We start from the raw sequence: 27,899 nt of genomic DNA, 5'->3' as shown, positions 1-27,899 counted from the left end.
TAAAAACTCCGTTTGGATTTTATGACTCTTCTGGCTGCTTCCTCCAAGTCTGTCTTTGCCTTAAATGCTAGTACACTACCACTGATACACTGATGGTGCTCAGATTTCTATCTTCAGTCTGCGTTTCCCTACTGAACTCCAGACACGTGCACCCGACCTTCTGGATGACCCGCAGTACCTCAAAGATAGCCCAAGTTCAACTCTTCACCTCCCTCTACCTCTTTTTCTTCATTTACTAGCTAAGAGGCACTCCAAATGAGATAAATATGACTTCTAGAGTCAAGAGGACCTAGATTCTAATCTTAGCTCTGCCCGAGCTGTATGATCTTGCCCATGTTAATGTCTGAAAAACCTGAGTTCCCTTCTCTAGAAAGCAGGAATATTTACAGCTACTGGTTCCCCATCACCTAGAGAAAGTCTAGATTCCTAGAAGACTCTTAGATATGGCCCTAGCCTAACTCACTAGACTCAATACCAGTTTGAATTAATTTTAGTTCTTTGATTGTACCAGATATATGGGCAGTAATGTGTGCTTTCTCTGTACATTCATTCTCACACTAAATTCTCACTCTTCTAGCAAGTTACTACCTATCATCTATCCTTCAGGTTTGAGCTCAGACCCCACAGTGTCTGGAAGCCTCTCCGGCTTAGGCTCCCACGACAGTGGGAACTGTCTCATTCACCATCATGTTCTCAGCACCAGAGGACCTTACGTTACATTTGTATGGACTGAAGGAAAGAAGCAAGCAAAAGACATAAAGATAGTTTCCAAGAGTGTGTATTACACAGGACCGAGTGCAAGAAATGGCAAACAAGTTCTACGTTTGCTTTAAAAGCTCATCAGATGCCAATGCCAAGTCCTGATGCTTCTGAGGGCCCCCTGGGTCTTGGCCCTTCTGGAGCAGGCTGGGCCCAGGCTCCGGGGTGAAGGGGCAGCTCTTGCATGGAACGTCCTGCCTCCTGTCACCTGAGGCATCAGGCACTTTGGTGATGACCAGTGCTGGCTCCTCTTTTTCTCTCTGTGCACACTCAGACTCCCATAGCCAGCTCTGGCTGGGAACCTCACAAGGTGGATGGGCCAGCCCAGGGGCACTGGGTGGCCATGACTTCCCCTCCTGTCTGGGGGACAGGTTTGTAGGATGGCCTGGAGTTGTAGTTTCCAAATCTTGGGAGTTGGCTGGCCTATCTTCCATTGCTGCCTTTCCAGCTGGGGATGCCCTGTCAGGGCCCTTGAAGAGGAATTTCCAGGACCATGGGCCCAGCTCTCCAGGGGTGGAGGCAGTGGAGCAACTGGCAGGGATGAGTCCTGAAGAGCTCGGACAAAGTGCTGTCAGTGCCTGGGTGTGGAGGTGCTGGGCTTTCCAGCAGCCTTCAGCGGGGATGGGGTCTGTGGGGCCAGCCTTCCCCAGGTTGGGGGCTGAGGACGAGGAGCTGGAACCCTCTTCAAAAGCCTGTAGGATCCCAAGCTTCTTCTGGGAGATACCAGGGCTTTCCATTCTGGGAGATCCCAGTGTGACCCCTGTCAGTAGGCCTGGGACCGCTGGGCCCTGGCCCCTGGGATCCAGGGGCAAGAAGGCGTCCTCTTCCTCACCCTCTCCTGCTCCTCTGAGGGGTGGATCCTGGCCCCTTTCTCGGTGGGGTACCAAGCTTGGCTCCTGAACACCTTGGCTGTTCTCAGGCCCCTCATCAGTGTCATCTTCCGAAGAGTCAACCTCCCGGATGGCTTCCTGCTTCTGCAGCGACTCTCGCCGTTCAGCCCGGTCCTGGCGGAGGGTCCCTAGGGCCCGTGAGGGAGCAGCCTGCAACACCCCTTTTCCTGGCAGCGCCCCCTTTCCAGACAGCACACTCCTGGGCCCAACTACCTCCAGAGGGCTGACTTCCCTAGGGGGCAATTCCTTCTTTAGCTCGGGGTGGGGCAGGTCAAGGCTCTGTTTTCGAGAAGTGGCGAGCTTCTTCTCAGAAGCAGCCAGTGCAGCCGCCAGTTTTTCAGCCGACTGCACCCTCTTAAGTAGTGGTGAGCGGGGTGGCTCTGCGCTCTTGGGCCGTGAGAGTTGCCGGCCTAGGGGAGGCGACAAGTGGAGCTTGGCGGGGAAGGCCTGGGCCCCATGGCCAGAGAGAGGTGATGGGGAACGCTGAGGTGAAGCTGCTGGCGGTGGTGAAGGGGTGTGGGCCAGTGGTGACAGCGGGATGCTGCCTGCCGACTTGCGCCGTGGAGAGCGGTACTGGCGTTGGAGCTTGGGCGCCAGACCGTGGAGGGAGCTCGGCCGTGTGTGCCCAGAGCCAGCGGGAGAACTGGGCACGCTGGAGCTGGGGGAGCTGCTCTGTGATGAATTCCCCCCAACTTTGCACAGACAGACACACACACAGAGGTAGAGGAGTTAGCTCTTAGAAGTGACTGAGGGGAAAAACAGGGCTTAGCCCTGGAATGTCCCAGATCATCAAGGTGACCCCACCAGGGAACCAGAGCTCGGGCTACAGACATGAGGTCATCCCTCGCCTGTCACCTCCTCCCCAGGACTTTTGGATCTGCTGGGGGTGGGCTGAGCAAGAGCCTTGGAGAGGGATGGGTGAGATGCACAGAGGGCCCTGGACTCTGCCACCTCCAAGGGGCTGCTCTGCGACTTGCAGGGAACTCTCCATACCTGAGTGCACGGCTTCAGGGGTCACCCGGTAGCCCTGCGTGGGAGAGCGGGGAGAAAGGCTGTGGCTGTGTGTGGGCGAGCCTGGCCCACTCTCGCCAGATGACAGGGAGCGGTTAAGGGAAGAAAGGCTGCGGCTGGTGTGGAGCAGGGATGCCTGCTTGGTGATCTTCCGGAACAGGGAGCTCCTTTTTCTGCTGCAGAGATGAGGTCAGAGGTGGTCTGAGTTCTGACCGGGGCACAGCACACACTGGGCCCGGGGCTGGGGTGCCCGGCGCACACCGGCCCTGGCGTGGCTCAGAGTGGACCCCCGTGGCTGAGTCTGGCTCACCTTTCTTGTCCATCCTTGCCCCGGCTCCGCTTGCTCCTTCGGGCCATCTTGGCCTTGTAGCTGCCCTTCCGAGCAGGCCCCACCTTAATGGACGTGTTCTCCAGGGGAGTTGTTGAAATAGACACCTTGTTTCCACTCTGGGGAACAGAGCATGCGCCTAGACTAAGGCCGTGGCCATGTTCCTGCCCCGGTCCCTCGCACCTGGCACGGCTGTCCACAGCATGAGTTTCTGCCTCTGCAGCACCAGGTCTGAAACAGGGACCGCCTCCCCTCTTCACAGACCAGGAAACAGCTCCACTGGAGCCCGAGTGGCTCAGGGTTGGGAAGAGAGAGAAGAGGCTCACAGGCCTGTGTTCAATTCCACAGCTCGGCAGGATCCCCGCCTTGATCAAGGAGGGTGTCACCTTCCAGGGAAAACCCTCTGCTCCAGCCACACCCATGTGTATGGGCGCCTATCTTAAGTGCCAGCTGTGCGTGTGCCCCACTCCCCTACGGCCAGTCACAGACTCAAGGCTGGGGTCATGCAGGGGTTGCAGGTGGCACTCCCAGCACTGACCTTCAGGATCAGCTCCACCACCTCCGTGTGCACCAGCCCATGCACAGGCTCCCCGTTGACGTGCGTGATGAGGTCCCCCTGACGCAGCCCTGCCTCACTGGCTGGACCTCCATCCTCCACGTGCTGTGCCGGGGAGAGAACAGTCCTCAGTCTGGAGCCTGGGCATGAAGGGTGGGCCTACTTCTGCTCATCAAGCTGTGACCCCTCTCCGCCCCACCCTTTGACCCTGGAGGGTGGTGTGGGCAGGGACAGACAGGCCCTAGTAAGAGGAAGGAAGAGGAGTGATGAAGTTGGGGGACAACAGGTCTGGATGGCCCGACATACCCACACCATGTGGTGCACGGTGTAGACATCTGAGTCACCCATGTAGACACGGATGGCTCGTAGGGTGAAGCCATACTTCTTGCCGGCTCGGTGGATGACGATGGGGGGCCGTGAGCTGCTGAGGGCTGGCAGGAAGTCCCTGCTTGGAGAAGAGTCCCTGGATGATGGGTTGGATGACTGGGAATGTGGGGACATGGGGCTGGCCAGTGGAGAGCAGGAGTGGTGCTCTGGAGAAGGAGAAGCTGGGACTTAGCAGGTCCACGCTTGAGCCCAGCCCATCTGGGCTGTTGCCCCCACACAGCTCTAGTCACAGAGCCTGCCTCCAGGCCTGTTTTCCCCACAGCCTCCGAACAGCAAAGCCCCCTCATGTGCCCAGACCCTCACAGACCCAGGAGGTGATGGAAAATGGCAGCAAGCATTTACTAAGCGCTTACTTATATGTTCTAGGGACCATACAAGTACTTCATACTTGAATGTCACAATTATCCTATGAGCTACCATTATGGATATTCACATTTTTTGATGAGGAATTTGAAGCTCAAAGGGGTTAAGCAACTTCCTCAAGATCAAGGGCCCTTTAGAGATGGAGCCAGGATCTGAATGTAAGCTCTCTGGCTTGGAGCCTGCACTTGCCACAAAGTGCTATCTGCCTTCTGGTGCGCACACACACAACCCGAGACTGATCCTCAGTCCCTTAACAAACGGACAGCAGTGACACGCAGTCTTTCTGACACCTGCTCCTCAACACAACACACAGACACACCTGCTGGGGTCAGAGCCCTGGCCACAGGCCCATAGAGAGGCCAAGGCCCTTGCTATGAACCTTGGTCTTCACTCCCCGGGGGCCTCACCGGCAGGAATGAGAAGGGACAGGGCTGTGGCTGAGGCGGACTTGATCACTTTGTTGATGGGGCGAGCGGTGCGCTTTTCTATGGAGTCCCCAGAGAGCAGCCGCTGGCGGGCCCTGCGCACCGCCAGGTCGCTGATGGCCTTGGCTGTGGCTCCCTCCGCCAGCTGTGGGGTTCCGCGGCCTCCTCGGGTCTCCATGGCTGTGGACCAAGCGAGCAATGGGGTCCACTGTGCAGCTGAGCCTCCACTCCGGGCCCCCCGCAGCACCCCAGCCAGGCCCTCCACTCGCGGGGCCGCACCTGGGCTGGGGGCGCTGCTCTGGCCAGCAGGCTCCTCATCCAGCTTCAGCCGCCGCTCGGCCGGCCGTTCCACAGCAGGCCCAGACGCCCCCTCTCCAGACGGGGTCAGAAGCCATGCACCCTCCTGCTGCTGCCTCCTGGGGGCGCCAACAGCCTCCTCAGTGCCCTCCGGGAAGCGAGGCACGTCCAGGAGGCCCGAGCAGTGGCGCCGCACTGTGAGTGGAGGGCTGGAGTCGCTCTCGGTGTGGGACGACTCGGACACCGACAGCCGCTTCCGTAATCTGGGAGACACGAGGCCGAGGGTGGAGGGCCCAGCGGCCTCCCTCCTCCAGCCCAGGCCTCCTCGGGGGCTCGGCTCACAGAACCTCCCTCCGGGAGCCGCACGCGCAAAGGCCCCTCACGGCATCACGTCCTTCCCCGTCATCGGTGACCGCCCCACGGATGGCCGTGCCGCCCACCTTGGCCCAGCTCTGAGCACTCACATCTCAGGGGAGCCGATCACCCAGCTCCGCTCTCGGCCCCGCAGCCCCGCCAGGCCATCCGTGCGGTCCTCCTTCTCCTCACTCAGGCTGCGCTTGGTGGGGGGTGGCGTCCGGCGCTCCTCGAGCAGCGAGAGCCGCTCCATGCTGCTGTACACCTGCGGGCACAGGACACCTGCCGGGATGCCCAACCACCACACCACGGGCCACAAAGGATCCCCGGCGCCTGAAGCCCAGGAACTGGAGCTAAGTCTCCCCTTTCCTCCCCTGTACACAGCTGAAGAACATTCAAGGAAACAGCCATTCCACTGGTCTGACCTGGCCCCACCCTGGCATCTCATACCTCAGGGCCCTGAGTAGACCTGGAAGCATCCACTCCGTGCAGGTGCGGCCCTCTCCCCTCTTTTCCTGGAGACAGCGCCAGCCCCTGCCCTCTTAGTTGGCCCTAGCACATCCCTCAACAGGTCTGGTCCTCCCAGTTCTCCAGCTGGGGCTGCACCGGTCGCACCTTGTTGAACCTTGGAGAACAGGACGAGAACTGGCGAATCTCAAGGCAGCCATCCTCACTCACTTCCTCCTCGTCCTCCGAGTCCACGTGGTGGTATCGCTCTGAGCGGGCTGGGACACACATGGTAATGCCTTTCAGAGGCCCTGGTGCTGGCCTCCTTCAACCCTATCAGACCTTAGGAGGGCCTGGAGAAGTGACTCCCAATACCAAGCTCAGGGCACACAAGTGTCTCTGGGCACAGGTAGGATTCCCACGCCTCCCTGTCCCACCAGTGGCCTTACTGTCAAAGTAGCTGGTATCATCCTCTGACTCCAGCTGAGGAATAAATTCAGCCTTCTGGCGAAGAAGTCCTGTCCAGTCCAGACCAGTGAAGAATGGGTGCTGCTTCACCTCATAGGCACTGCCTGTGGACAGGGATGGTTTGGGCGGGTGGAGTCCAGGTCAGCATATCCAGTGAGAACCTAGTTCCCGAGAGGCTGGGCCTGGAGGCCTCAGCTCCAACATCTTCCTCTTCTGCCCATAGGAAGCACGGCAGTCAGGAACCAGGGGCACTGCCCACATCTGAAGCCTGAACCTCCCAGTTGCACGGAAAGCCCCGCCCCTCCCTTACTGGGGCCTGTCCCACCTGTGCCCAGTCTCTCCAGCGGGTTCTGGTGGAGCAGTTTTGAGGTGAGATCTTGGGCATCCGGCGGCAGAGCATCGTCCCCCTCAGGCCACACAATCTCATCTGAAGAGTCATCGGGGTGACAAGGGAAGGAGTGGGTTAGAGAAGGTCTTAGAAGTCGTGGGCAGAGTGGGGAGCTGGAGAAGAGGGTCCTAGGATAGGATACGCCATGGGGAGGTATAAAGGGCCCAGCCCAGAGCCGTGAAAGCCTTGCCTGGGACCCACTTCCAGTTGCACAAGTTCCTCTCTCTCTGGGGGAATCTCCCACATCCTCGACCACGGCTGGTTCTTTGATCCAGAGTAGCCACTGAAAAGCAGTGGTGTCCCCTGTTCTAATCTCCAGCTCACCCTGCCTTTATACTCCCGACACATGTACACTCACACACACACACACACACACACACACACACAGAACTCACACTCACAGCACAAGTACACCCATGCACATATGCGGGATCACAAACATGATCAGAACAAGTGCTAGGTGACACACAGGGTGTGCACGTGTACATCTGAAGCAAGCACACCAAACACACACATAAGAATTCAGAGCAAGAACTTGTAAGCCTCACAGATGCTTGTGTAAATCATATCTGTGGATCTGGATTCTGTCCCCACAGTGGGCTGGGGTGATGGTACCTACCACTGATCACTTGCCCAAAGAGCTCCTCCGGAGTATCTCCAAAGAAAGGGACGCAGCCCACCAGGAACTCGTACAGGATGATGCCCATAGCCCACCAGTCCACCGGCTTCCCATAGCCCTGCCGCAGGATCACCTCAGGTGCAATGTACTCTGGGGTTCCGCACACCTGGGCACAGAGAAGTTGGGGGGCTCAGCACCTGGCATGGTGGCTGGATGGGTGGGGGTGCTCCCGCTTCTTGGAGCAGAAAGTCTCTGAATGAAGACTCATCGCACTCTGGTTAATGAGCAGAAGTGACAGGAGCCCCAGGGCACCAGAGCTGGCGCTATCGGTGCGGTAAGTTTATGTATTTCCTAATTAACTGAAACATCTAGTTCTATCCCTTTCGGCATGGGGTGCCCACAACTGGCCTCTGCCCTCGAGCCTCCCAAAGAACAGACCCCATGGCCACTTGACTACTACAGCGACTTGTGGACAGTCACAACCCGAAATGTCAAATCAGGAAACGCCCAGAGGCTACTCTTCAGAGGCAGCCCAGTGGAAACTTGGAGCTGTGTTCTCAGGACATAGGCGCTGGGAGAGCTCTGCCCTTCACTGAGGCCAGGAGCCTCAGGACCGACCTAGTGTTGGCTCTGACAGTGTCAACGGTCCTGAGACCGATCTCCCAAGCCCCAGGAGGAAGATGATTTTGGGTTTTCTATCCATTTGATTCTCATGGGCCACCCTGTTTCCAAAGGTGCTCCCTCTCTCAGCACATCCCTGAACCACAAGGAGGAAAAGACAGGCGCTCTCAGTCTTAACACTGAGCTGCAGGGGAAGCATGCGGCTCCCAGTCCTTACTCTGAGGCCTGGGATTCAACCCCCAAGCTCTCAACCGTCCTTCTTACCTGCTTGTCCAGGAACTCCCGCGCATCCTTTTCAATGTGGCCCTCGTACAAGTTTGTAGTCAGACTCATAAGGCCGATTTTGGAAAGGCCAAAATCAGTGAGCTTGATGTGCCCCATGGATGTAATCAGCAGGCTGGGAAACCAGAGAAACAAATGTCTGGAGTTATTTCCTGGTCTTCCAAGAGTGCTGACTTTAGCATACTCCCCCTTTCCTCACTCAGACAGGGGGACAGGCAGCTGTGAGAGAACAAGCAGCTCTGGCTGGGTGAAAACTGCACTCGGCATGAGCAACTAACCCACGTTTGCCCAGCCCCTCGCCCAAATGGGTCCAAATGGGTCCTCTTCTCAGTGAAAAGCAGTGGTTCTCTTACGTACTGAGCTCTGTGATAAATGCTTTAGCGATTGTTTATAAAAATATTGTGGCTCATGAAAGGTCTTACAGAGGAATAACACAACCAAAGCAGGTATTATCATCCCCAAGAGGAGGAACACGAAGCTCAAAGAGGATTAATTCACTGACCTGAGCTCACAGAATTAAGGAGCGCTATGAATGCAGTCTGTCTAATGTCAAAGCCGCTTTCCATGACAGAGGTTTATCACCCCAGCCTCAAGATGGAAACATGGAAGATGTCTCAGCCTGCTCTCCCATCCCAGCCTCATCATTTCCTTCCCACTTCCCCATCCCTCTCTCCTCCCACCCGACTCTTCTCCAGGGCAGGCACTGCTGTTTGGGGCCTAGGCTACTGCTGTGGTCTCACCACCTCTTTCCATGGGCAGTGATCTTCCTAAACCTAAACCAAAGTCTGAGTGCATCACCTGGTGGTTAACAGATCCTTCAGAGGCTCTCTGTGTGTATTCTGCGCTTAGTCGCTCAGCTGTGTTCGACTCTTTGCAACCCCATGGACTGTAGCCCACCAGGCTTCTCTCTGTCCATGGGGATTTTCCAGGCAAGAATATCAGAGTGGGTTGCCATGCCCTCCTTCAGGGGATCTTCCCAACCCAGGGATCGAACCCAGGTCTCCCGCAATATAGGTGGATTCTTTGCTGTCTGAGCCACCAAGGAAGCCCTGGGTCAGAGATTCTCTAGGACCCTTTAAAACTCAACCCAAACTAAATAAAAGGTCCCTTGATGGTTCAATCCCGGCCCCTCAGTCACTACTCTAACTAACAGTCTCAGCTTCAGCCATACTGTGCTGTTTGTAGTTCCTCACACCTGTGTGTGTCTTTGTGTATCCTGCTCCTCAGCATGAGAGAGTCACCCACACTGGACTTAAGCTCTATAGACCAGGGACGAGAATACAGTGCTTGGCAGAGAGCACATGCCAGCAGATGTCAGCCCACTTGCTCTGCCATCTACTAGATGTGTGGGTTCTTTTGCTTCTGCTTGGGTTCTTGGGTAGAGCTCCTCAGTGATTCTTTGATGTCACCAAGGCCTTACAATGCCCTTGCCGGACCTTGCTGTCAATGTTCTTCACATCTGGGGATAGTCAGGGGTTAGAGTACCAAGCCTGGGTGCACACCCACATGAGTAGCCATTTGAGATAAATTCAAACATGCTGTGTCTGCCTTCATTTATCTTGAGACCCGAGTGGGAGACCCTAGACAAGGGACTCGAAAAGTGGGCATACTTGTCAGGCTTGAGGTCACGGTGCACGATGCCGTAATTGTGTAAGTACTCCAGGGCTAGCACGGTTTCTGCAAAGTACAGGCGCGCCATGTCCACTGGCAGGGCCCCGATGTTCTTCAGCAGCGTGGCACAGTCTCCTCCTGCAACAAGCCCAGGCCACCATGAAGGAGGGAGCCAGTGCCCTGCTCCAGATGGTCTCAGAGGCCCCAGAGGAGGTGGCCTCACCAAACTCCCCGGTGCTAGAGATGGTGATTCTAGCACCCCTGCTGCTGGTGTGGGTGGGAGACAGACTGTGGACCGGAGCAGGAGCAAGAGGAATCAGCCGGGGACGGTCAAGGCCACTGTTCAGGCCAAAGAAGGAAGGAACCCAGGCCTCTATGCCTGTAAGTTGACTTGTTGGGACAGGACTAAGTTATTTTTGGGTGGGAATCCTGTTTATTATAAACACATCTGGCTGATATTTCAGCATGTGTTATTTCCTTCCTGTTGGCTGTCCTTTGAAGTGAAGTGAAGTGAAGTCGCTCAGTCGTGTCCGACTCTTTGCGACCCCGTGGACTGTAGCCCACCAGGCTCCTCCATCCATGGGATTCTCCAGTCAAGAATACTGGAGTGGGTTGCCATTTCCTTCTCCAGGGGATCTTCCCGACCCAGGGATGGAACCCAGGTCTCCCACATTGCAGGCAGACGCTTTAACCTCTGAGCCACCAGGGAAGCCCTTTAGTTTTGAGTAAAGTAACATTGTAAACTCCCAGCACATACCCAGGGAATTAAAAGGGGAGTGTTGTTCCCAACTTAAAGACTTAGGCAAAATGTCTTTGGAAGCTGTGCACAGCCCTGACGAAGGGAGGGGAAGGCCACTGGAGAAGCTGTGCTCTGCCATGCTGTTCTGCGCCAACCTGAGCATGCTGTATGCTCTTTAAGGGGTGCCCCTCTAAAGTCATCTGTCAGGGTGGCAGCCTGCTTTTCTCCTGAGGGCCCAGATGCAATCCTCCCAGCGACTGATCCTGGGCGTGGGTGGCTCTGCTGCCTCCTCGGTCCTGTGTGATGCCAGTAGGCTGTGGGCCGTGCAGGCTTTGGGCACAGGTTTTACAGCTGAGGGGCATATACACCCCGTCCCAGAGTGCCTCTCTCTGTGCCTGACGTGGGCAGCTTCATGGCAGCTACTGCTCCAGAAGCCTCTCCCTGGTGGCCTGGTGCCCGCCATGGCCAAATGGTCTCTATGATCCTAAAGCAGAAACCAGGGCCAAGGACAGGTGGGGAAGCTGGGCCCTGAAATGCCACACCCCCACAAAGCTGCTGGGCCCTGATCAGGGCTGTCTCTGACTGTGCCTTGGCCCCCAAGCAGGCCACCTGTCCCCCAGTACCTTCCACATACTCCATCACCATGCACAGGTGGCGCTTGGTTTCAAAGGAGCAGAACATGCTGACCACAAAGGGGTTCTCGGCAAAAGTCAGGATGTCCCGCTCCACGAAGGCCTGCTGGATCTGGTTCCGCAGGATCAGGTTCTGCTTGTTGATCTTCTTCATGGCAAAGCGCTGCCGGGTGGACCTGTGCCGCACCAGGAACACGGCCCTGGAAGCAAAGCCTGTCTGTTCCCCACGGCCCTTGGCTATGCCCTCCGCCACTGCCAGCCTGGGGGTCAAACCGACTCCTTTCGCACTTTATCAGTGTATGGAACAGAGGGGCAGGTGGTGTTCAACAGTGAGAAGGACCCGAGGGCCTGACCTGGGAGCTCATTGAGTTCCTGAGAACACAGCTCAACCCCTCCTCAGAGCTCATGAGTGGAGAAGTGCCCCCAAGGGAAGAGGGGCTCTTGCCCAGGAAAGGCACCACGCTCAGCTGTCAGAGGGAACTGCACTCTCGCCTCCCTAGGAGGCTTCACGGAGGGAGAAGGGCCATCCTGAGGGACAGTCTTGCTGCCCAGAGGACCAGGTACCACTCACTTCCAGAAAGAAGAGCCCACGGGCCAACTGAGCTCCAGTCCCGGCCACACCCGACCCCTGCCTTTACCCATAGGCGCCATTGCTGATGAGCTTAATGGTTTCGAAGTCCTCCTCAGAGGGCGTCTTTTTCGATGTCAGAGATGCCCCACGACCCTGGAAGACAAGGGAAAAGGCAGGGGGCAGGCATGCTCGTCAGAGTGCACACACCTGGGGGGGCTGTGCCCCAGTGCCTGCCCCGCTCAGCCCTGCCGGAGCCTCCCGACTCCTCCCGGAGCTGAAGAGCCCTCAGCCCGTGCGGCGACCGCCCTGTCCGCTGGCCCTCCTGCACAGTCTCTGAGAGAACCCACAGCCCACACTCCACAGGGCTCAGGCCCCAGGGTTGAGGCAAGAGCTCAGAGTCTTTACCTCGACCGAATCATCTGTCTCCGGAGTGTCGGGACTGTCATAGCTGCTCAACTGGGCCATTTCTAGAAACAAAGCAAGGACACAAGACAAAAGTGTGCGCGGCAACCTCAGGCCTCTCGGCCACCCGCTCGCGCCACAGGACAGACGTGCGCAGCAGGGGCACAAATGCTCCCTGCACCGGCCTGGGAGGTGATCTGCGGCTCTGGCTTTAGTGGAGTCACAGCTTTTGGACTTGTTTGCCAAATAACATTGCCACTCGTATCTCTCTAAGTCCAGTGCCGTTCAAAAGGCCTGGAAAATTCTATAAAGCTTCCCTCAAACTCGGGACAATAGCTGAAAACAGGCCTGAAGCTGGTAGCCGGCCCCCGTCCTGCCGGCCAAGACTCTGCTCTGCTGGATGAGGCCGGGAAGTAGGAAAGGCAGGGGCGGGACGACTAGAGACAAGGGACTCAGATGCCCACCTTTACGAGAGGCTCAAGGTGAAGCCCGGAGTCGGGACCACCCCAAGACACAGGCGGACCTGTAAGGTGGCTGCAGGGGAGGCAAGCATGCAGATGAGGTGACCGTTTTTGAAAATGTGATTGGGGTCCTTGTGTTGACCTCTTTTGACCTTTAGGATCTAAATCCAACCCAGGTGCGCCCAAGACAACTCTGCTTGGGTGTCAGAAGGCAGATGTGGACAATCTCGAAGGAGTGGCTCTTTTATGACACAGAACACAGGGTTTTCCTACAGCCCTCGGGCCTCTGAGGCTGTGTTGTGTCCCTGTCCAGCTAACCCTCTTCTTCCAGTGGTTTCCCTGCTGTTAGAGCGTGTAGGCTGTGGGGCCTCTTTGCAGCCACGAGGCTGCATGCTCACCCTCTAGGGGATCCCGTGTGAGGCCCAGTTGGCTAACGATGTAGCGGGGAATGTCACATTTAATCCCTTGTCCCTCTTTGGCGTGGCCCTCAGCTGCTTCTAACAGGTGGTAGAACTCTTCAGGGTCAAACTCCTGTACCGGGGAGAGAGGTAGTCAGTGGTGAGAGCTACAAGCAAAGGCTGCTGGCCTTTATGGTTTTAAGGCATTTACCCAGAGCAGGAGGAATAGGAAGACTTCCTCTTTGTGATGGACACCCCTACCCCAGAATCCCCAGAAACATCATGAGTCAGGGACCAATGGGGACAAAGCTGTCTTAAAGGTTACCTCCAGACTCGACATCCTAAACATCTGCTGTCTTCTACAGCAAGACGACTCAGAGCTTTCAGTTTCAAGAGAGCTCTGCCTATCTGCTGGTCCAAAGCCTTGTGCCAGCCAGACACAGCATTGTCCGGAGTCTTCCCATACCTAGTGCAGAGGGGCAGTCCTGGCCCACCTTCAATCACACTGCACAGCCCTGATGGCACACACCCATGCTGTCAGGCATCTACTGAGCAACCCCTGTGTCCTGGGGTCTAGAGAGCCATATGGACACAGCACAGAAGTCCTTGTCTGCCCAGAGCACAGAATAATAAGGGCCTCACTGACTGAGTGCCTACTAAGTGTCATACTCGGTGCTAAGCCCTGATGATACCTCTATGATCTTGGGGAGGAAGTCAAGTCTCACAGAGCTGCATGGATTTGACCATGGCCACAGAGGCAGGGAGAAAGACAAAACCACTGCACAAGCCCAGACTTAACTGCCAGCCGCTGTTTAATCACAGACTTCATGTTGTTGCAGGAGCGGCCCTCTGGTCACCACAACCCCAGCCTCCACTGCTTTCCTTTACCTCTGTTCTCAGGGGTTTAGAAAACACCACCACCACCTATTTGGGTAAAATCTAAGCCAGACTGGGAAATTCTATTACCTTCTTCTTCCTCCATCTCTGTCTAGTCAGAATGTCTACTTCATAAACCCCCCTCTACCCAGCTCTCTTTATCTGGTCTCTCCCACCGTCCTAGTTCACGGCGTGCCTCTCTCACATGAACTGTATTAAGAGCCTCTGCCCCACTGTCCCTGGCTCATCCTGCCTTCTCCCCCAATTCACGATCCGTGTTGTGCCCACAGTTATCTTTCTCAGGAGTAAATCTCATGGAATATTACTCAGAAATAAAAAGGAACCAATTACTGCTGCATGGAATAATATGTATGAATTGCTACAAAATTATGCTGAGCTAAAGAAGTCAGAACATACTGCATGATATAATTTATATGAAACTGTATAAGAGGCAAACTTAACCGTAGTGAAAGAGCAGATAGGTGGCTGTCTGGAGTGGGAGGCGAGGTGGGGAGGGGAAAGTGGCTGACTGCAAAGGGCCACAAAGGGAATTTTCTGAGGTGAGAGACATATCTTCCATCTCAACTGTGGCAGTGACTAGACAGGTGTAGATTTGTTAAAACTCACTGAACTGTATAACCAAATAGGATATATTTTATTGTATGTAAATTATACCTTTACAAAGTTAGTTTTAAAAAGTAAATCTGACCACATCACATTCTTACCTAAACTTCCTGATGGCTCCCAGTGGCCTTACAGATAAACACAAACTTCTAAGCCAAGAACCCGCACACTTCATGGTCCTGTCATGATCCACCTCCCAAGTTTTTCCCTCACCAGCTCTTCAGACACACCCGTACTCCATCAAACGTCCTTTCTGACAGCTCTCCCCTGGCAAACTCACAGTTATCCTTCAAGCCACTGACTAAGCTTCACGTTCCCCAGGGGGCCTTCACTCAACATTCATTCCTGTCCATCCTGAGAAGGACTAGGGCACGTCCTTCCCCAGTCCCCATGTTCCCGCTGCACCTTGGATTTTCCCCGTTCACAACACTTCTGCCAATATCATAACTATTATTTGGACATCTTCAGGCCTTATACCTAAGGCATTCAAGATGAATTCTAACCCTGCTGCAGAGGAGGCATTATGGGATCAGGACTCTGCTTTATTTATACCTGTATCTCCAGTGTCTAGAATGAAGGAGGCATTCAGTAAAGTGTCACTGAATGATCAAATGAAGGGTGGACTCAACTTGTGCAAACAAAACTGGCCTGTGCTCCTCAGCCCTGGGGCTCCCACTAACCTGGGCTTGCCCAGTGCCAGGTGGGCAGATGAAACCTCTCCCCACCACTCTCCTCAGGGGTGTCCACCTTTCCTCAGGGACTTATTTGGTCCCCCAGTGCTTGCACATCCTATTTAAATAAGGACTTCAGCAGCAGAAATGGCAGTGGGTGCCCCCACAGTTCTGCTGTCAGCAGACTACTTCCTCTGCAGTCCCTATTCCCTCCCCGCCAGCCACCACCCCCCACCCCAACCTTCCCAGAGCCCACTCACCAGGCATTCCAGGAGACGAGCTGGGCGGGCAATGACAATCATCAGCTTTTTCACCAGCTGCATCACAAAAGCCACTTCTGAACTCTCTGAGCGCTCATGAGCCTGTAGAGAAGACAAAGGTAGCTTGAGCGATCTGCGGGCGGAGCGAAGCAGGACTGGCCTGAACAGAGCCGACTCTGGGGAGAAGCGCTTTGTAGTACAGAGAGCTCTGCAAAGCAGAGACCTTAGAGGGGGTCAGAGGGCCATGAGCAGGAGCCACATGAGCTGGTGAACACTGCATGACACAGGAGTGTCACACGGACACACCGCTTTACCTGCTTCTCCATCCAGCAGGCTTCACTTACCTACCAGACCCCAGCTCAAGAGGCAGCTCTCAATGGAGCCTTCACTGATGCTTTCCATCACAGACAGACTGTAAGGAATAGAAAGACCTCAAAGCAGGAGAGCGAGGCGAGCAGCAGGGACTTCAGAGAGCGGCTCTGGCTGTAGTGGGGACGGTGCCTGAAAGAGGGCAAGTCTAAAAGGAGGAAAGCCCACCAGCAGGCTATGGCAATAGTGAAGACGAAAAAGGCATAAATCAAGGAAGTAAGAATGTAGGGAAATGGACAGACTGGGTCATCTGAGAGCAGCCCTGAGGGGTGCGAGAGGCAATAGATGGTAACTGCAGCTCCAATCTTGGGGAAATTTCAGTGAACCCCTAAATGAAACAGATAATATAAAGAGATAGGCAATTTAGGTAAGGATAGGTAGTAGTAGTCAGTAGTAGTTAAGTTGCTAAGTCGTGACTCTTGCAATCCCATGGACTGTAGCCTACCAGGCTCCTCTGTCCATGGGATTCTCCAGGCAGGAATACCGGAGTGGACTGCCATTTCCTTCTCCAGGGGGTCTTCCTGACCTAGGGATCGAACCCAGGTCTCCTGCATTGTAGGCAGATTCTTTACCAACTGAGCTACAAGGGAAGCCCCAAGGATAGGTAGAGAACATATTCCCTTTAGCTTTAAAGACAAAGCAGTTAGGTGGAAAAGAGTTCTGTTTTGGACCTGGAGAGTCTGAGGTACTACACCAGCTACTTCCTCAGGTATTTGCTCAGCCCCGGAGAGCTTCTTTTTTCTGGAAACTGCTCTGACTTCTAGAATCTATATTGTGTGGCTGCACTTTCCCTCCCACTTCCAACAGCTGACCAGAGGGGATATAGGTGCTGAAAGATGGATGCAACAACAACGGTTAATATCAGGGTGACAGAACTGTATAACCCACTTCTGGGGAAAAGGATGAGCATACCTACCAAAGAGAGAACAGAGTGGGCCGGAGGAAGATGACACTCCCTGGGCTTCCCACAGGTTCTCATTTCTAGCTCTGGTCCCTTCCGAAAGCCTGGCTGCACTGCTGTCTTCAATTCTCTAGGACCTGCCCTTTCAGTCTTCATATAATAAACTGTTCTGAGGTGGCTCTGCTACTTGCAATGAAGAATACCAGCCAATGTGAGAAGGAAAGTGAAGGATCTGAAACTCAGGAGAATGCAGGTGGGCAGGGACCCTTAGTGGATGGATGACAGCTGAAGACATGGGAGCTGACAGGACTGATCAGAGTGAAGAAGAACGGGAGCATGGATGCTCAGGAGGGTGCTCCTCAGAACACCAGAATTTAAGAGAACTTGTGAAGGGGCAGCAAGACGGGAGAGAACAGTGTCACGACAACCAGGGGGAGGGGAGATCAAGGAGAGGTTTGTTCACTGTGCAAACTCCTGCAGAGAGGCAAGCAAAGAGGAGGGCTGAGAGAGGTCACAGGATTTGGCAACTGGCCAGTTAGTTCTTTGGGGACTTTTGCCTGAAACAGTTTTAGTGGCATATGGGAACAGAAAGTGGAAGGCAGGATGCTGAGTAGTGAATAGGTTGCAAGGAAAGAAATATAGCAAATGAAGACCATTTTAAAACAAAACAACAACAACAAAAAACCTGGTTATTAAATGAGAAGAGAGGCTGGGCACTTGATGAAATTGTGTTCACTCTTTTAAGGCGCAGCCCCAAATATCAACTGTGTGAAGGCTCATCTAAGACCCCTGCTCCATGACACACACACATACACACACGAAGAACAAGAAGTAACAGCTCCCTTTTCTACGTTCTCCTAGCTGTTTGCTCAGAGCACATGGTACTAGCATGTTGTCTTATAATTAACTGTCTCTACAGCTATGCTGCTGGGCCTTGTGAATAGACAGCCTGTGTCTTTCTTTTTCCCTCATGTACTAAGCCTAGCATAGGTGCCTCTTATCAGACGTCAATGCTTGCTGACTGAGTGTTTGAAAGTGTAAGACCTTAGGCTCTGGAATGAATAACCTGGGTTTGGGTTCCAACTCTGTTATGCAAGAAACAAGTTACCTTGGGCTAGCTTGGCCCCTTTAAGTTTTGGTTTTCTCATCTGTTTATTTAGAGAATAATATTAGCACCTTCCATACAGTGCTGTTGTGAAGTTAAATTAGTGCAGTAACTAGCATATTCATGTACCAAGGTTTCCCCGCAGGCATCTTTCATTCTAGCCATGTCAAACTACTTTACCTGTAATGTCCAGAATGTACCAAGTTCCTCCACACCTCTGAGAGGTTGTTTGTACTCCTTCCTAAGTCCAATGAACTCCTACCTCCTCATCAAGATCCAACTTTTCCTGAACTCTCCACAAAGTCAGCATATCCTCCTCTGTGCTCAGAATTCATCTCTAGCTAGTGCTCATCAATCACACTTACTACAAAAAACAAAAGTGAGGTAATTCATAGAGCACTCAGTGTGATGTCTGGCACACAGGACACTTCAATAAATAATAGCTGTTATTTTTACTGTAATTCTTATTGATGGGTCTGTACACCCCCGTCAAAGGCGAATTCCTTGAGCCAGACCCGCACTGAACTTTTCTGCATTCCTAGGGCCTAGCAAACGACAGAACATATGACTGCACTGGCTCCGTGTCTAGTATTCTTCCTACTTCCAGGGGCAATGAGTCTGGAAAATGCCTGTAGTTTCTGGGCAGGACTCTGACTTTAGCATTCCAGAAGATCAATCTTAGACGTACAAGCCACCTTGGAAGTCTGGTTGATTTACCTGATATCTCAGTCCCAGATTCCTATCTATCGTTACAGAACTGTTAGAATGTTATTCTTGAACGGAAACAAACAGCTGCCAGTGATGTTTCATGGGACTTTAGCTTTTTAAAACTCCTATTTCTGCAATGTCTGAATACTTTTAAAATCAGAAAGACACTTTTAAGGAAGAACTTCTTCATCTATTAAAATCAAAACCTTTCTCACAGTAACTGTTGTCCACTGGGCTTGTCTGCCTTTTAGGGGACAGAAAAGCTATGCATCTGTTACATACGAGAAGACTTCCAGTATCTGACAGCAATGATCGTGATCCTTTCTCTAGATTCAACTTTTTCCTAAATTAAAGAAAAAAAAAACCTTCCTGCTCCTAACTTCTGGACTAACACACTGGAGTCCATTTGATTATCAGCCTTGGCTCTCAGCTCAGCTGGTGAGAAGGCATGGGTCTGGAGGTAACTGGGTCTGGCCTGGGAAACACTCTAGTGACATGAAGAGCCCAGCCCCAGGGAGACAGCACATCTCCTCTCCCCTAAATTGTGCTAATGGTGTGATATGAACAGCTGTGGTCTGCGGAGAAGCACCCATCCCCCAAGTGGAGAGGTGGAGAGGAAGCCAACAGTGGAGCACGAAGTAGCGAGGACTCAGTGGCCTCTGGATTACTTCACCCGGAGACTTCTCACGCTCGGGAGCACCAGGTCTCTAAACCGTCTGTCCCCACTAGAGAACTTCTCACTATGTATAGGGAGTATCGGCGAACAGATAAACCCACAGAGCAGTCCTCAGGACTGCTTTATCTCGGCTGAGAAGAGGCAGTCTCAAGGCTCTGCTTACACCAGTGTAGACTACCTTCCTGTAAGAGGCCTGGCCTTCACAAAGTCCTCTGCCAGGGCCTTTGGTAGACTAGTGTGTCTACCAAACGAGAGCCCACGGCAGCCACTGGGGCCCCTTTCTGGCTTTGGGTTACAAGTCTCCTAGGCAAATATTTATGAACACTACCAGTGTTGGAACCTCGGGCAGGGTGACTGGAATTAGAAAAGGAAAAAACTCATAGCACTGAGTTCTGATACTAAACAGGCTTCTCTTAGAAATACAGGGGATGGAGGAGGAACCAAAGTCCAGCAGCAGCAGCAGGACACGTGAGGTGGGCCCGCCACACTAGCAAGAGGTGGCAAGCAGGCTGGGAGCACCATGACCGCCTTAATCTGAGCTCAGGACCAATAACCCCTGCCACATGGAGTGTTCACCAGAGTTTTGCACAAGGACACTCACATCTTGCAGAAGCTTCTCTAGATTCTCTTGAAGTTCGTAGAAGTAGTGTGAGGTAATGAGGCCACTCCGGGATTTGTCCAGGCAGTCTCGGGCCATCTCTATCACCTGATGATGAATAAAGCTCAAGGTTCCATCAGCCAAGGGCAACACGTTGTCTGGCGTGTTGGAGGAGATGAACTCGGCTAGACGCTCTTCCATTTGTGCAGTGGCCTGCAAGTCAAAGAGGACAAGTGACTCTCTCCTCCTGAGCCAGGTCGCCTGGAGCTAAGCCTGAAGGGCCTGGTCATAGCCTGAGGACAGGCTCTGTGATCCTGCTTTCCTCATGTTGCACTTGGGGAACCCGATGACTGGACACATGAAAGGCCGCCTTCAAGTCAAGTCAAACATTCAGTCAAGGCCCTCTCCCATCTGGCCTTGTCCACCTCTCCACTCCTTAAAGGGCATGCTCTCTGGCTCTAAGGACACTGGGGTTCTGTTGTTTCGCTCCTTCATTATGCTGTCTCATGCCTCTGTCCATTTACGCTGTTGCTTGTGTGTGGCTTTTTCACCTGCCAAGCCTGCCTGGCAAACTCCTAAGACTCCTTCTAATCTCAGTTCAAGCATCATTTTCCTCTGGGAAGCCTTTGATTCCTCCAGGAAAACTAGGGCTTCTTTTCCTCTGTGCTTCCACTGGACCCCCCAACTATACAAACTTGGTGTGTGGACACTGCTGGTTTCTAAATCTGTCTCCAAACTGGGAACTTCTTCAAGCCACAGGGAGTCTGATTATCTCAGGATGCTCTTACTTCAACTTAGGACCCAAGTGCAGAGTATTTACTCAAGTTGTGAATCTGCTGGCTCATGGACCTGGATCCCCAGTAGAGCAGCATGGGGTTTGAATCAGAAGCCTCTTGGGGACCTAACTGCACATGAATGTCGAAAGAACATATGTGAGCTAACAAGTTCCTGCCTATCTCGGGCTTGGCTTTCTTTTCTTTGCCCACCAGGTGGCAATTTCTGATTTTCAGTGTGTTTAGGTGGATATTTGTGTATGTGCGTGTATGTATACACACATTTTTGGTTTATGCATATATAGACACATATATATATGGTGGTGGGAGGGGAGAGGAGGTAGGAGGGAGTGGAAGGAATCAACATATTTCCTCCATCATCACTTCGTCCTACATGAATGACTTGGGAACACACAAACATGGAATGTTAGAATAACATGACGCCTAATACATAAGGAGGAGGAGGAAACATGGGGTGCATTTCCAAATACTATACACACCCCCAAGTTTTCAAATAAAGAACCAAGCACAACAGGATGATTTGCACAGCGTCACTCTGCCCCTCTGCTTTGCTCTCGTTCTGCAGGGCCCACTCAAAGGCCAGAAAGTGCAGACCACGGAGCAGCAGCGAAACAACAGCTAACGCCTCCGAGCGCTGCTGCGTCCTGGGCGCAGCTAGAAGGATTCAATGTTCATTGATCTTCACAAGCTCCCTATGGGAGAGGTTCTCTTCTTATCCCAAATTACAGATGAGGCAAACGAAGTTCAGAGAAGTTGATCATCTGCCCCAGGGCACGAGACTAACACACAGCGGAGGCAGACTTGGACGTAGTCAGTCTGCTCCCAGAACCTGCTCTTCCTCACTGCTCTGCTTCCTGTGAAGAAGGAAAGCACAAGGGTGGCACAGCCTTCCCTCAGCCTGCCATGTGTGCCCGGAGACGCCCTGAGGCTAGAGAAAGGACACGTTGGAGGAGCAGGAAATCACACATTGCCAGCCCTGATACAGATGAACAGGCAGAGCCGGGGGCCTGGATGGAGGATGAAGAAAGAGGCCTGAAGACCTCATGCTTGCTGCTGTCACGAAGAGGGGTCCACCTGGCCCTGGTTCCCTCTCTCCAGAGCTGGTTTGTTCTGCAGGGGCAAGGCCTATCGTTAGGCAGCCACACCACAGGGTTTAGGCATGTGGTCTTCAAAAGGAAATGCAACTGCAAAATAAGGTTCTCGTTCCACATATGAGGAGGTTCACCATCAAACTGCAGCGATGAAGCCCACTTCCCAACTATCTCAGGACAGTAACTCGCCTCCCCCCTTGGCATTTCCCCACTTGAAAACACAAGTCCAGTTGTGAATAGCAACTCTGAGCTCTGTCTCCCACCTTACTGCTCCCTCTGGCCAATTTCATGGCAGGGGAAATTTAGAAATCTGCCTTGAATGAAGGTGCTCTCAGAGGGCAAATCTCCTTCTGGGGGATCCCAACTCATGGATCCTCACCGGAGGGTTAGAACCAAGATCTCTGCTCTTTCCTTCCCCATTAACATGTGGTAGGATATGGCTTTGACATTTCCCTCTAGACACCCCTTTTCTGTGGGGAGTGGGGAAACAGAGGCTTGCAAGCACAGTCCCCAGACTTCCAGGTCCTCTGTCCCTCCTCTTCTCTGGCAGTCTGGCAGCCGCCGTGTTGTGCCCTCCTATTCTGGCTGCCTCCAGAGACATGGTGCTACCTCCCACCTCTGGTCTTTGCAGTGGGGCTGGCTGGAGGCGGCATCCTCGAGATATTACCATTTCTTTTAATCTGGATCCTTACCTTGGGGAATCTTTCCTTGTATACATGATTCATCATTATTATTTCACTGTCAAAGGAAACTGGTGACCGTCCAGGACTAAATAAGAAAGAAATAAGTGTGTTACGTTAGTGCTAGGGACATTGAGGAGAAAGAGGCCCATCCCCAGAGCCCGTGCCTGCCCACCATCTGCAGCACCTACACACTCCCACCTTCAGGAGTGCTGAGTTCCAGAGCCTCCTTTTTCCTGGAGCTGTCAGTATACTTTCTTCAGCTCAAAATGGTGTTACTTGGAGCTAGACTACCTTCCTGTAAGAGGCCTGGCCTTCACAAAGACCTCTGCCAGGGCCTGAAAAGGCCTAGACAGGAGGAGACCACTCTTGAAGTCACAGGTGGTTCTTCTAGGATCCCCACCCCCATAACAAGACTCTCTGGGTCCTCCTTGCTTTGGCCAGTGGGGTTGGGCACACCTCTAGCATGTTCCAGGAATCAGATCAAATCAAACTACCAATCATCAAAACAACTAGAAGAAGACAGTGTATGCCTGTATCTTTCCCAAACAAGCTGCAGCCAGTGGGGCTGACCTAGCTCTACCTGGGGGATGAATGAGGCTGGTCCCGCCAGCCTGTTGAGGACTGTACACCTGGGCCATCTGAATCTTCCACTTTGGCCCACGTGTGATTATATCCTCGTAAAGGATTTCAAAGTCTAAGCCACACAATTGAGTGGCTACTTGGGTCCTGCCCAGTTTGATGCCCCCGACCTGTGATCCCAGTTGAGTCCAGAGCTGCTCTTCTCTGCCTTTCCTCCCTGCAGTGGCCCTGGTCCATCTGCTGCATTAATGTACATTACCAAGCATTTTAAGAGTAATCCTCAGGGATTCCCAGAGGTACTGCCGTCCTCTCAATCTTAGATGGTCTAACAGGTGCCCCTGTTTCTGTGTGGACTGTGAGGAGCACCAACATCCGGGCATTCCTCTGTGGCACTGGGCTCCATGCTCCCTTGTCTGAACGTCTGACCCTGTGTGCTGCAGTCCCAGTCATTACTGTCCTCAACCTAAACTTGAACCAGCCTTTGTGGTCTGGCTCAGCTCACTCCCTGACATTTGCAGTGCCAACATTACCCGAGGGGACTCTTCCTGGGAGGCATTACTCCTTGGCCCCCACCTTCAACATGTCGGCCAATTTAGTATTTCTCAGGGGCCCTGGAAAGCTGAGCTCCATCTCTGAAAGCCCTGCTCATTGCAGTTTCCACCTTCTTCTTGAACCTGGAATTCTGGCACAGATTTACCATCTAATGCCAAAGAGAAGAGCTGACTTAATCCATAGAATACACAGAGAAATCAGGGGTTAAGGACTGATTGGTTTGATGAGCCCTAGTGATTCAGGGAGACGAGACTGATTGAGATGGCCATTTAGTTCTTCTTTTGCGATGGGCTTCTCCCCGAGTCAGCCACAAGTGTCCTCAGAAGCAATGTTTTCAGTTGGCCGAGTTATATATTCTGGGCCTCTGGGTTCATAGCCAGGTAACCATCAGAAGGGATGATACCATTACTCTCCCGTAACTGAAGAGTCCACAGTACATTTTCTACTGCCAACCCCTCTTCTTGCCTAAGAGCATCGTTAGGTACCTCTCGGTGGCAGGGAGTGGTGGGGGGAGCTGAACTGTACCCAAAGCCAAAGGGCTTGGGCCTCCCTGGGCTTGACTCATTCGAGCTGTGCCCATGTGCTAGGCCAGAGGCTGGCAAATTATGGTCCGCAGACCAAATCTGGCCAGCTGCCTGCTTTTATAAACAAAGTTCACATAATGTCTGTGGATGAGTCCACACAACAGCAGAGTAAGTAGCTGCTGGAGGTGGTATGGCCTACAAAGTGTGAAATATTTACTGTCTTGCCCTTTATGGAGCAAGTGCGCCAACTCCTAGGCTCTGAGGACAAGCTGAGCTCCAGGGCACCAGGTGGAGGGCCCCTCACCTGAGGCTGCGGGAGCGGGGCCGCAGGGCGGGGGACTGCCGCCCCTCCTCATCAGGCACACTCTCTGTGCTGAAATGCTTCGTCAAGAAGTGCAGCTCATCGGCCGTGGGCTGGAAAGGCAACTGGTGCAGCTTCTCCTGAGAGGAGCACGATGACTAGAGGGGACATTAAAAAAAAGCATTAGAGACAAGTTTGAGGCAGGCCAGGAGCGGAGGTGGGCTGAGAATGGTGAGAATGTAAACCTGAAGTCAGCCCACAGCGGCAGGCTTCCCCTCCACAGGGCACGATCCTGTCCATCTCTACTCCTCAAGGCTCTCAGTCCTGATGGAGCTGAGATACTCTCCTCCTTCCTGAGTTTTGCAGGGGGTCAGACCCAGACATTCGTGAGGTGTGAGAGCTCCTCGACTCCCTAGGGGTCCTCTTTAGGTGGCAAAAAGCAGATTCTTCTGCAAGGACCCCTTACTGTCGTGAAGCTTTTGGCTAGTTGGAATGGCAAGTAATTAATAAGTCATGCTTCCTGGCTTCTTTGGCAATGTCCTAGGGATGCTCGGCCTACAAACGGCATCCTGTTAAGTTCTCCTTCCTACAACACCTTGGAGAGCCCCGGGGGAGCTCAGCAATGCTTCCTTCAGGCTGTTAACCAGAGGGCAACTGGCTTTGCTGAGGCTGTGACCACTTCACCCAGGCTCTAGGGATACCAATAGGCAGGAAAATTCAGCAGGAACAAAATTATTTTCAGATCTGCAACCCAAAGACTAGACTTGACCTGAAAATAGGTAAGAGTTCTAAACGTGGCCTGTGACTGAGATTGAAGCTAAGCCCACTGGAGTCACAGGAGACAAGAAGGAGAGAGCTGAGCTATGAGAGGCAGCCCACAATGCAGCCACTGCTGTGGCAGTCCTGGTCAGTGAGCACCCCCTTACCCGACCAGACCGGCTACAACAGCAGCCAGTCTAACGCTCCTGGCTCAGTTCTGCTCACCAACTGATGAAGGATCTGGAGTTAAATGTCTAAATCCATTTATACTCAAAGCTGCAGCACCACACTGAGAGAACTCTGAGGCCACACGTAAGCCTTAATACCAAGTGAGAAACCAGAATTTTTTTGACTAACAGTGCACACTTCTCTCATGGAATGCTATAATAAATATAGTCGTAAACAGCTGGTGGGAGGTTTTCACAGGGCTCTGTTTTGGTCACTTTTTTAAATAAATGGTTTGGACAGAAACTGTAAAAAAGTATCCTCACTCAACTGCAACTAACGTGAAGCAAAGTTGGTATTTTAAGGTATTTCAATAAAATAAGCTGAAGCAATGGGTTGGGTCAATTAAAATTTTTTGAACAGGAATATATATACATAATAAATACATGACACGTACCTTGGGTCTAAAAATATCATGGTGGAGTAAAGGATTATGGGAAGGGATATTTACTAGGGAAAGATCTGTAACTAACAGCTGCCGAAAGACCAGTGAGATCTTTGGATTAATTTAAGAGTAATATTTAGGACTCTCCTGTGGTCCAGTGGTTAAGACTCTGCACCCCCACTGCAGAAGGCATGGGTTGGATCCCTGGTCAGGGAACTAAGATCCCACAGGCTGTGAGGTGCAGCAAAAAAAAAAAAAAAAGAGTAACTCCTTTTACCTGCTTTGGATTTATGAATATAGACAAATTGAGCTGAGAAGACCTAAAGAATGGTGGAATACAAGGGAAATGGGTCATCCAGTCTGTGGCTTGCAAAGCCTGAAATACAGCCCTTTGCAGCAAGTGTTTGCCAATGTGTCATCCTGCCTTCAATTAAAAGTTGCTCAGTGAGAAGTCTCATTTTAGCATCAGTTGTGCACAGCAGCAATAGGACATCTGTTGTGTTTTAGGCTAAAATCTTCTCTAAGAACTTTTAGAAGTTTTTGAAAGGAAAAGTGAAAAAGTTAGAGGATACATGTCCTTTGGGACATGGGAGGGGTTATCCGCTCTTGACTGCAGTTCTGGAAATAAAATAGGGGAGCAAGGGAACTGTGCTTAGGAGTCCCTGTGCCCAGCCTCATGGGCAAAGAAAAAGTCCATCCTCAAGTTCCCCTCGGAATCCACTAGGAATAACTGATGCTCCGAAACAAGCTGGTTAATTCTTTCCAAAGGCATGTAATGGATCTAACTATGGCTGTTAAGGGCCACTAGACTTCTCCCCCTCTCAGCCTCATCCCAAACAACCTCTCTGAGCTGGGCTTTGGAGAAAAAGTTGAGAACCATTTCACAACACTGTAGGGTGAAGGAAGTACAGCCACAGACTTGGCTACTTACTGAGACAGTAGAGCTAGGGGTGTTGGTTCCATAGCCTGAAGAAGGCAATGAGGCCAAAGACCAGCGCCGTCCATCAGTCCTATGTAAGAAATGAATGTTAGGCAGTTTCTACCAGGCCCCACCCTGAGCCCAGGACCTGCCTGTCTTTTGATCAGTTTTTTGGGGACAACTAATTCACTGGTGGACTCTTTCTTGTCTCAAGACTGTACTGCTTGGTCCAGTACATGCGTTCATATCTCTCTCCTTCATGGGGCCTACTGTTCCATATTTTCCACTGAAAGACAGACATCTCTGACTATGAAGGAGTCCATAACTTTAAATAAGAACATCTGTTATACAATACTATGGTTTTGGAATAAACATCTTTACACTCTCAGCTTATTCACTTCTAGCAATGACAGAGGATCCCAACTAAAGGCTACATCACAAGGAGAGAACTGCCACTGAAATGCTAGTTCCCTTCCTAAAGGCTCTACATATAGGGCCCTTTGGGGTGCCCCAGGCCACTGGGTTGATAACCAGGAAGAAATGAAACTACCACTTGGGTCTGAGTATGAATCAACAGATAGCAAATAGTCAAAGGCTACCCAGGACCCATCAGGATTGATAAATCCAATCTTTGAGAATGTTTGCCAAAGAGTGACAGCAACCTGATGAATGAGGAGTGAGGTGGTATAGCCTTGGCTGTATATGAGACTCTGGGGCAGGCTTCCAGATGCTCTTTAGAGGATATGCCTGAAGCTCTCATTACAGAGAACCACAGTTACCTGCTTTGCTGTAGAGAAGAAAGATCAAGCAAATATTTGGCTTGACACTTTTATAACATGGACAAGTGATTCTTTCCTGGATTACAAAATGTACTGTAACAAATGTTCTTTCTTGTGGGGTTTGGGGGTGTAACCTGCTCTGGTTGAAGTTAGAGGAAAACTTCTTTGAACATTAGCAATGGAGGACCTTTAGAAGTTACGTTCAATACTCTCAATCTTCAGAGAAAACATTAAGACCCAGAGATCAGGGTGGATTGTTTTGTTCCAGGCTTCACAGTTAACAGTGGGTGGGGTGAGGCATGAGAGGAAGAAGCAAAAAAGGAATCAATCTTGCCAGGGCTTTTCTTCTGGAAGCACTCCCCTCCACCCCCAGCAACACTGAGCAGCTTTTCCTACTAGGTTCTGTTAGGGGACAGCCGGGGGTTCCATGCCACATGCACACAACTCAAAATTCATTCCACCCAGGCAGCCAGTCCTGCTGGAACCTAGTCTCTGAGATGAGCCTGCTCAA

General features: G+C 52.4%; 1 protein-coding gene across 5 annotated transcripts in view; it reads right to left on the bottom strand.

The window, feature by feature from the left end:
• MAST2 (microtubule associated serine/threonine kinase 2) overlaps positions 762-27,899 on the bottom strand; it is a 198,977-nt gene continuing 171,839 nt past the window's right edge. For 4 of the 5 annotated variants that reach the window (XM_018043679.1, XM_018043683.1, XM_018043690.1 and 1 more), the window contains 23 exons: positions 26,622-26,700; positions 24,325-24,479; positions 22,375-22,450; positions 19,801-20,010; positions 15,441-15,542; positions 13,010-13,142; positions 12,154-12,215; positions 11,816-11,901; positions 11,169-11,377; positions 9,806-9,944; positions 8,178-8,310; positions 7,293-7,458; positions 6,611-6,712; positions 6,267-6,389; positions 5,986-6,095; positions 5,481-5,635; positions 4,999-5,279; positions 4,702-4,899; positions 3,851-4,077; positions 3,527-3,649; positions 2,971-3,107; positions 2,643-2,836; positions 762-2,341 (listed from right to left, as the gene is read on the bottom strand). In XM_018043679.1, coding sequence (XP_017899168.1) covers positions 819-2,341; positions 2,643-2,836; positions 2,971-3,107; positions 3,527-3,649; positions 3,851-4,077; positions 4,702-4,899; positions 4,999-5,279; positions 5,481-5,635; positions 5,986-6,095; positions 6,267-6,389; positions 6,611-6,712; positions 7,293-7,458; positions 8,178-8,310; positions 9,806-9,944; positions 11,169-11,377; positions 11,816-11,901; positions 12,154-12,215; positions 13,010-13,142; positions 15,441-15,542; positions 19,801-20,010; positions 22,375-22,450; positions 24,325-24,479; positions 26,622-26,700 — 4,723 coding nt within the window. In that variant the 3' untranslated portion in view covers positions 762-818. The remainder of the gene's footprint in view (positions 2,342-2,642; positions 2,837-2,970; positions 3,108-3,526; positions 3,650-3,850; positions 4,078-4,701; positions 4,900-4,998; positions 5,280-5,480; positions 5,636-5,985; positions 6,096-6,266; positions 6,390-6,610; positions 6,713-7,292; positions 7,459-8,177; positions 8,311-9,805; positions 9,945-11,168; positions 11,378-11,815; positions 11,902-12,153; positions 12,216-13,009; positions 13,143-15,440; positions 15,543-19,800; positions 20,011-22,374; positions 22,451-24,324; positions 24,480-26,621; positions 26,701-27,899) is intronic. The other variant, XM_018043687.1, reaches the window with a different exon arrangement.

Source organism: Capra hircus, chromosome 3, assembly GCF_001704415.2.
Source record: "Capra hircus breed San Clemente chromosome 3, ASM170441v1, whole genome shotgun sequence".
Lineage (NCBI taxonomy): Eukaryota > Metazoa > Chordata > Mammalia > Artiodactyla > Bovidae > Capra > Capra hircus.
This window is presented reverse-complemented; position numbering and strand designations above follow the sequence as displayed.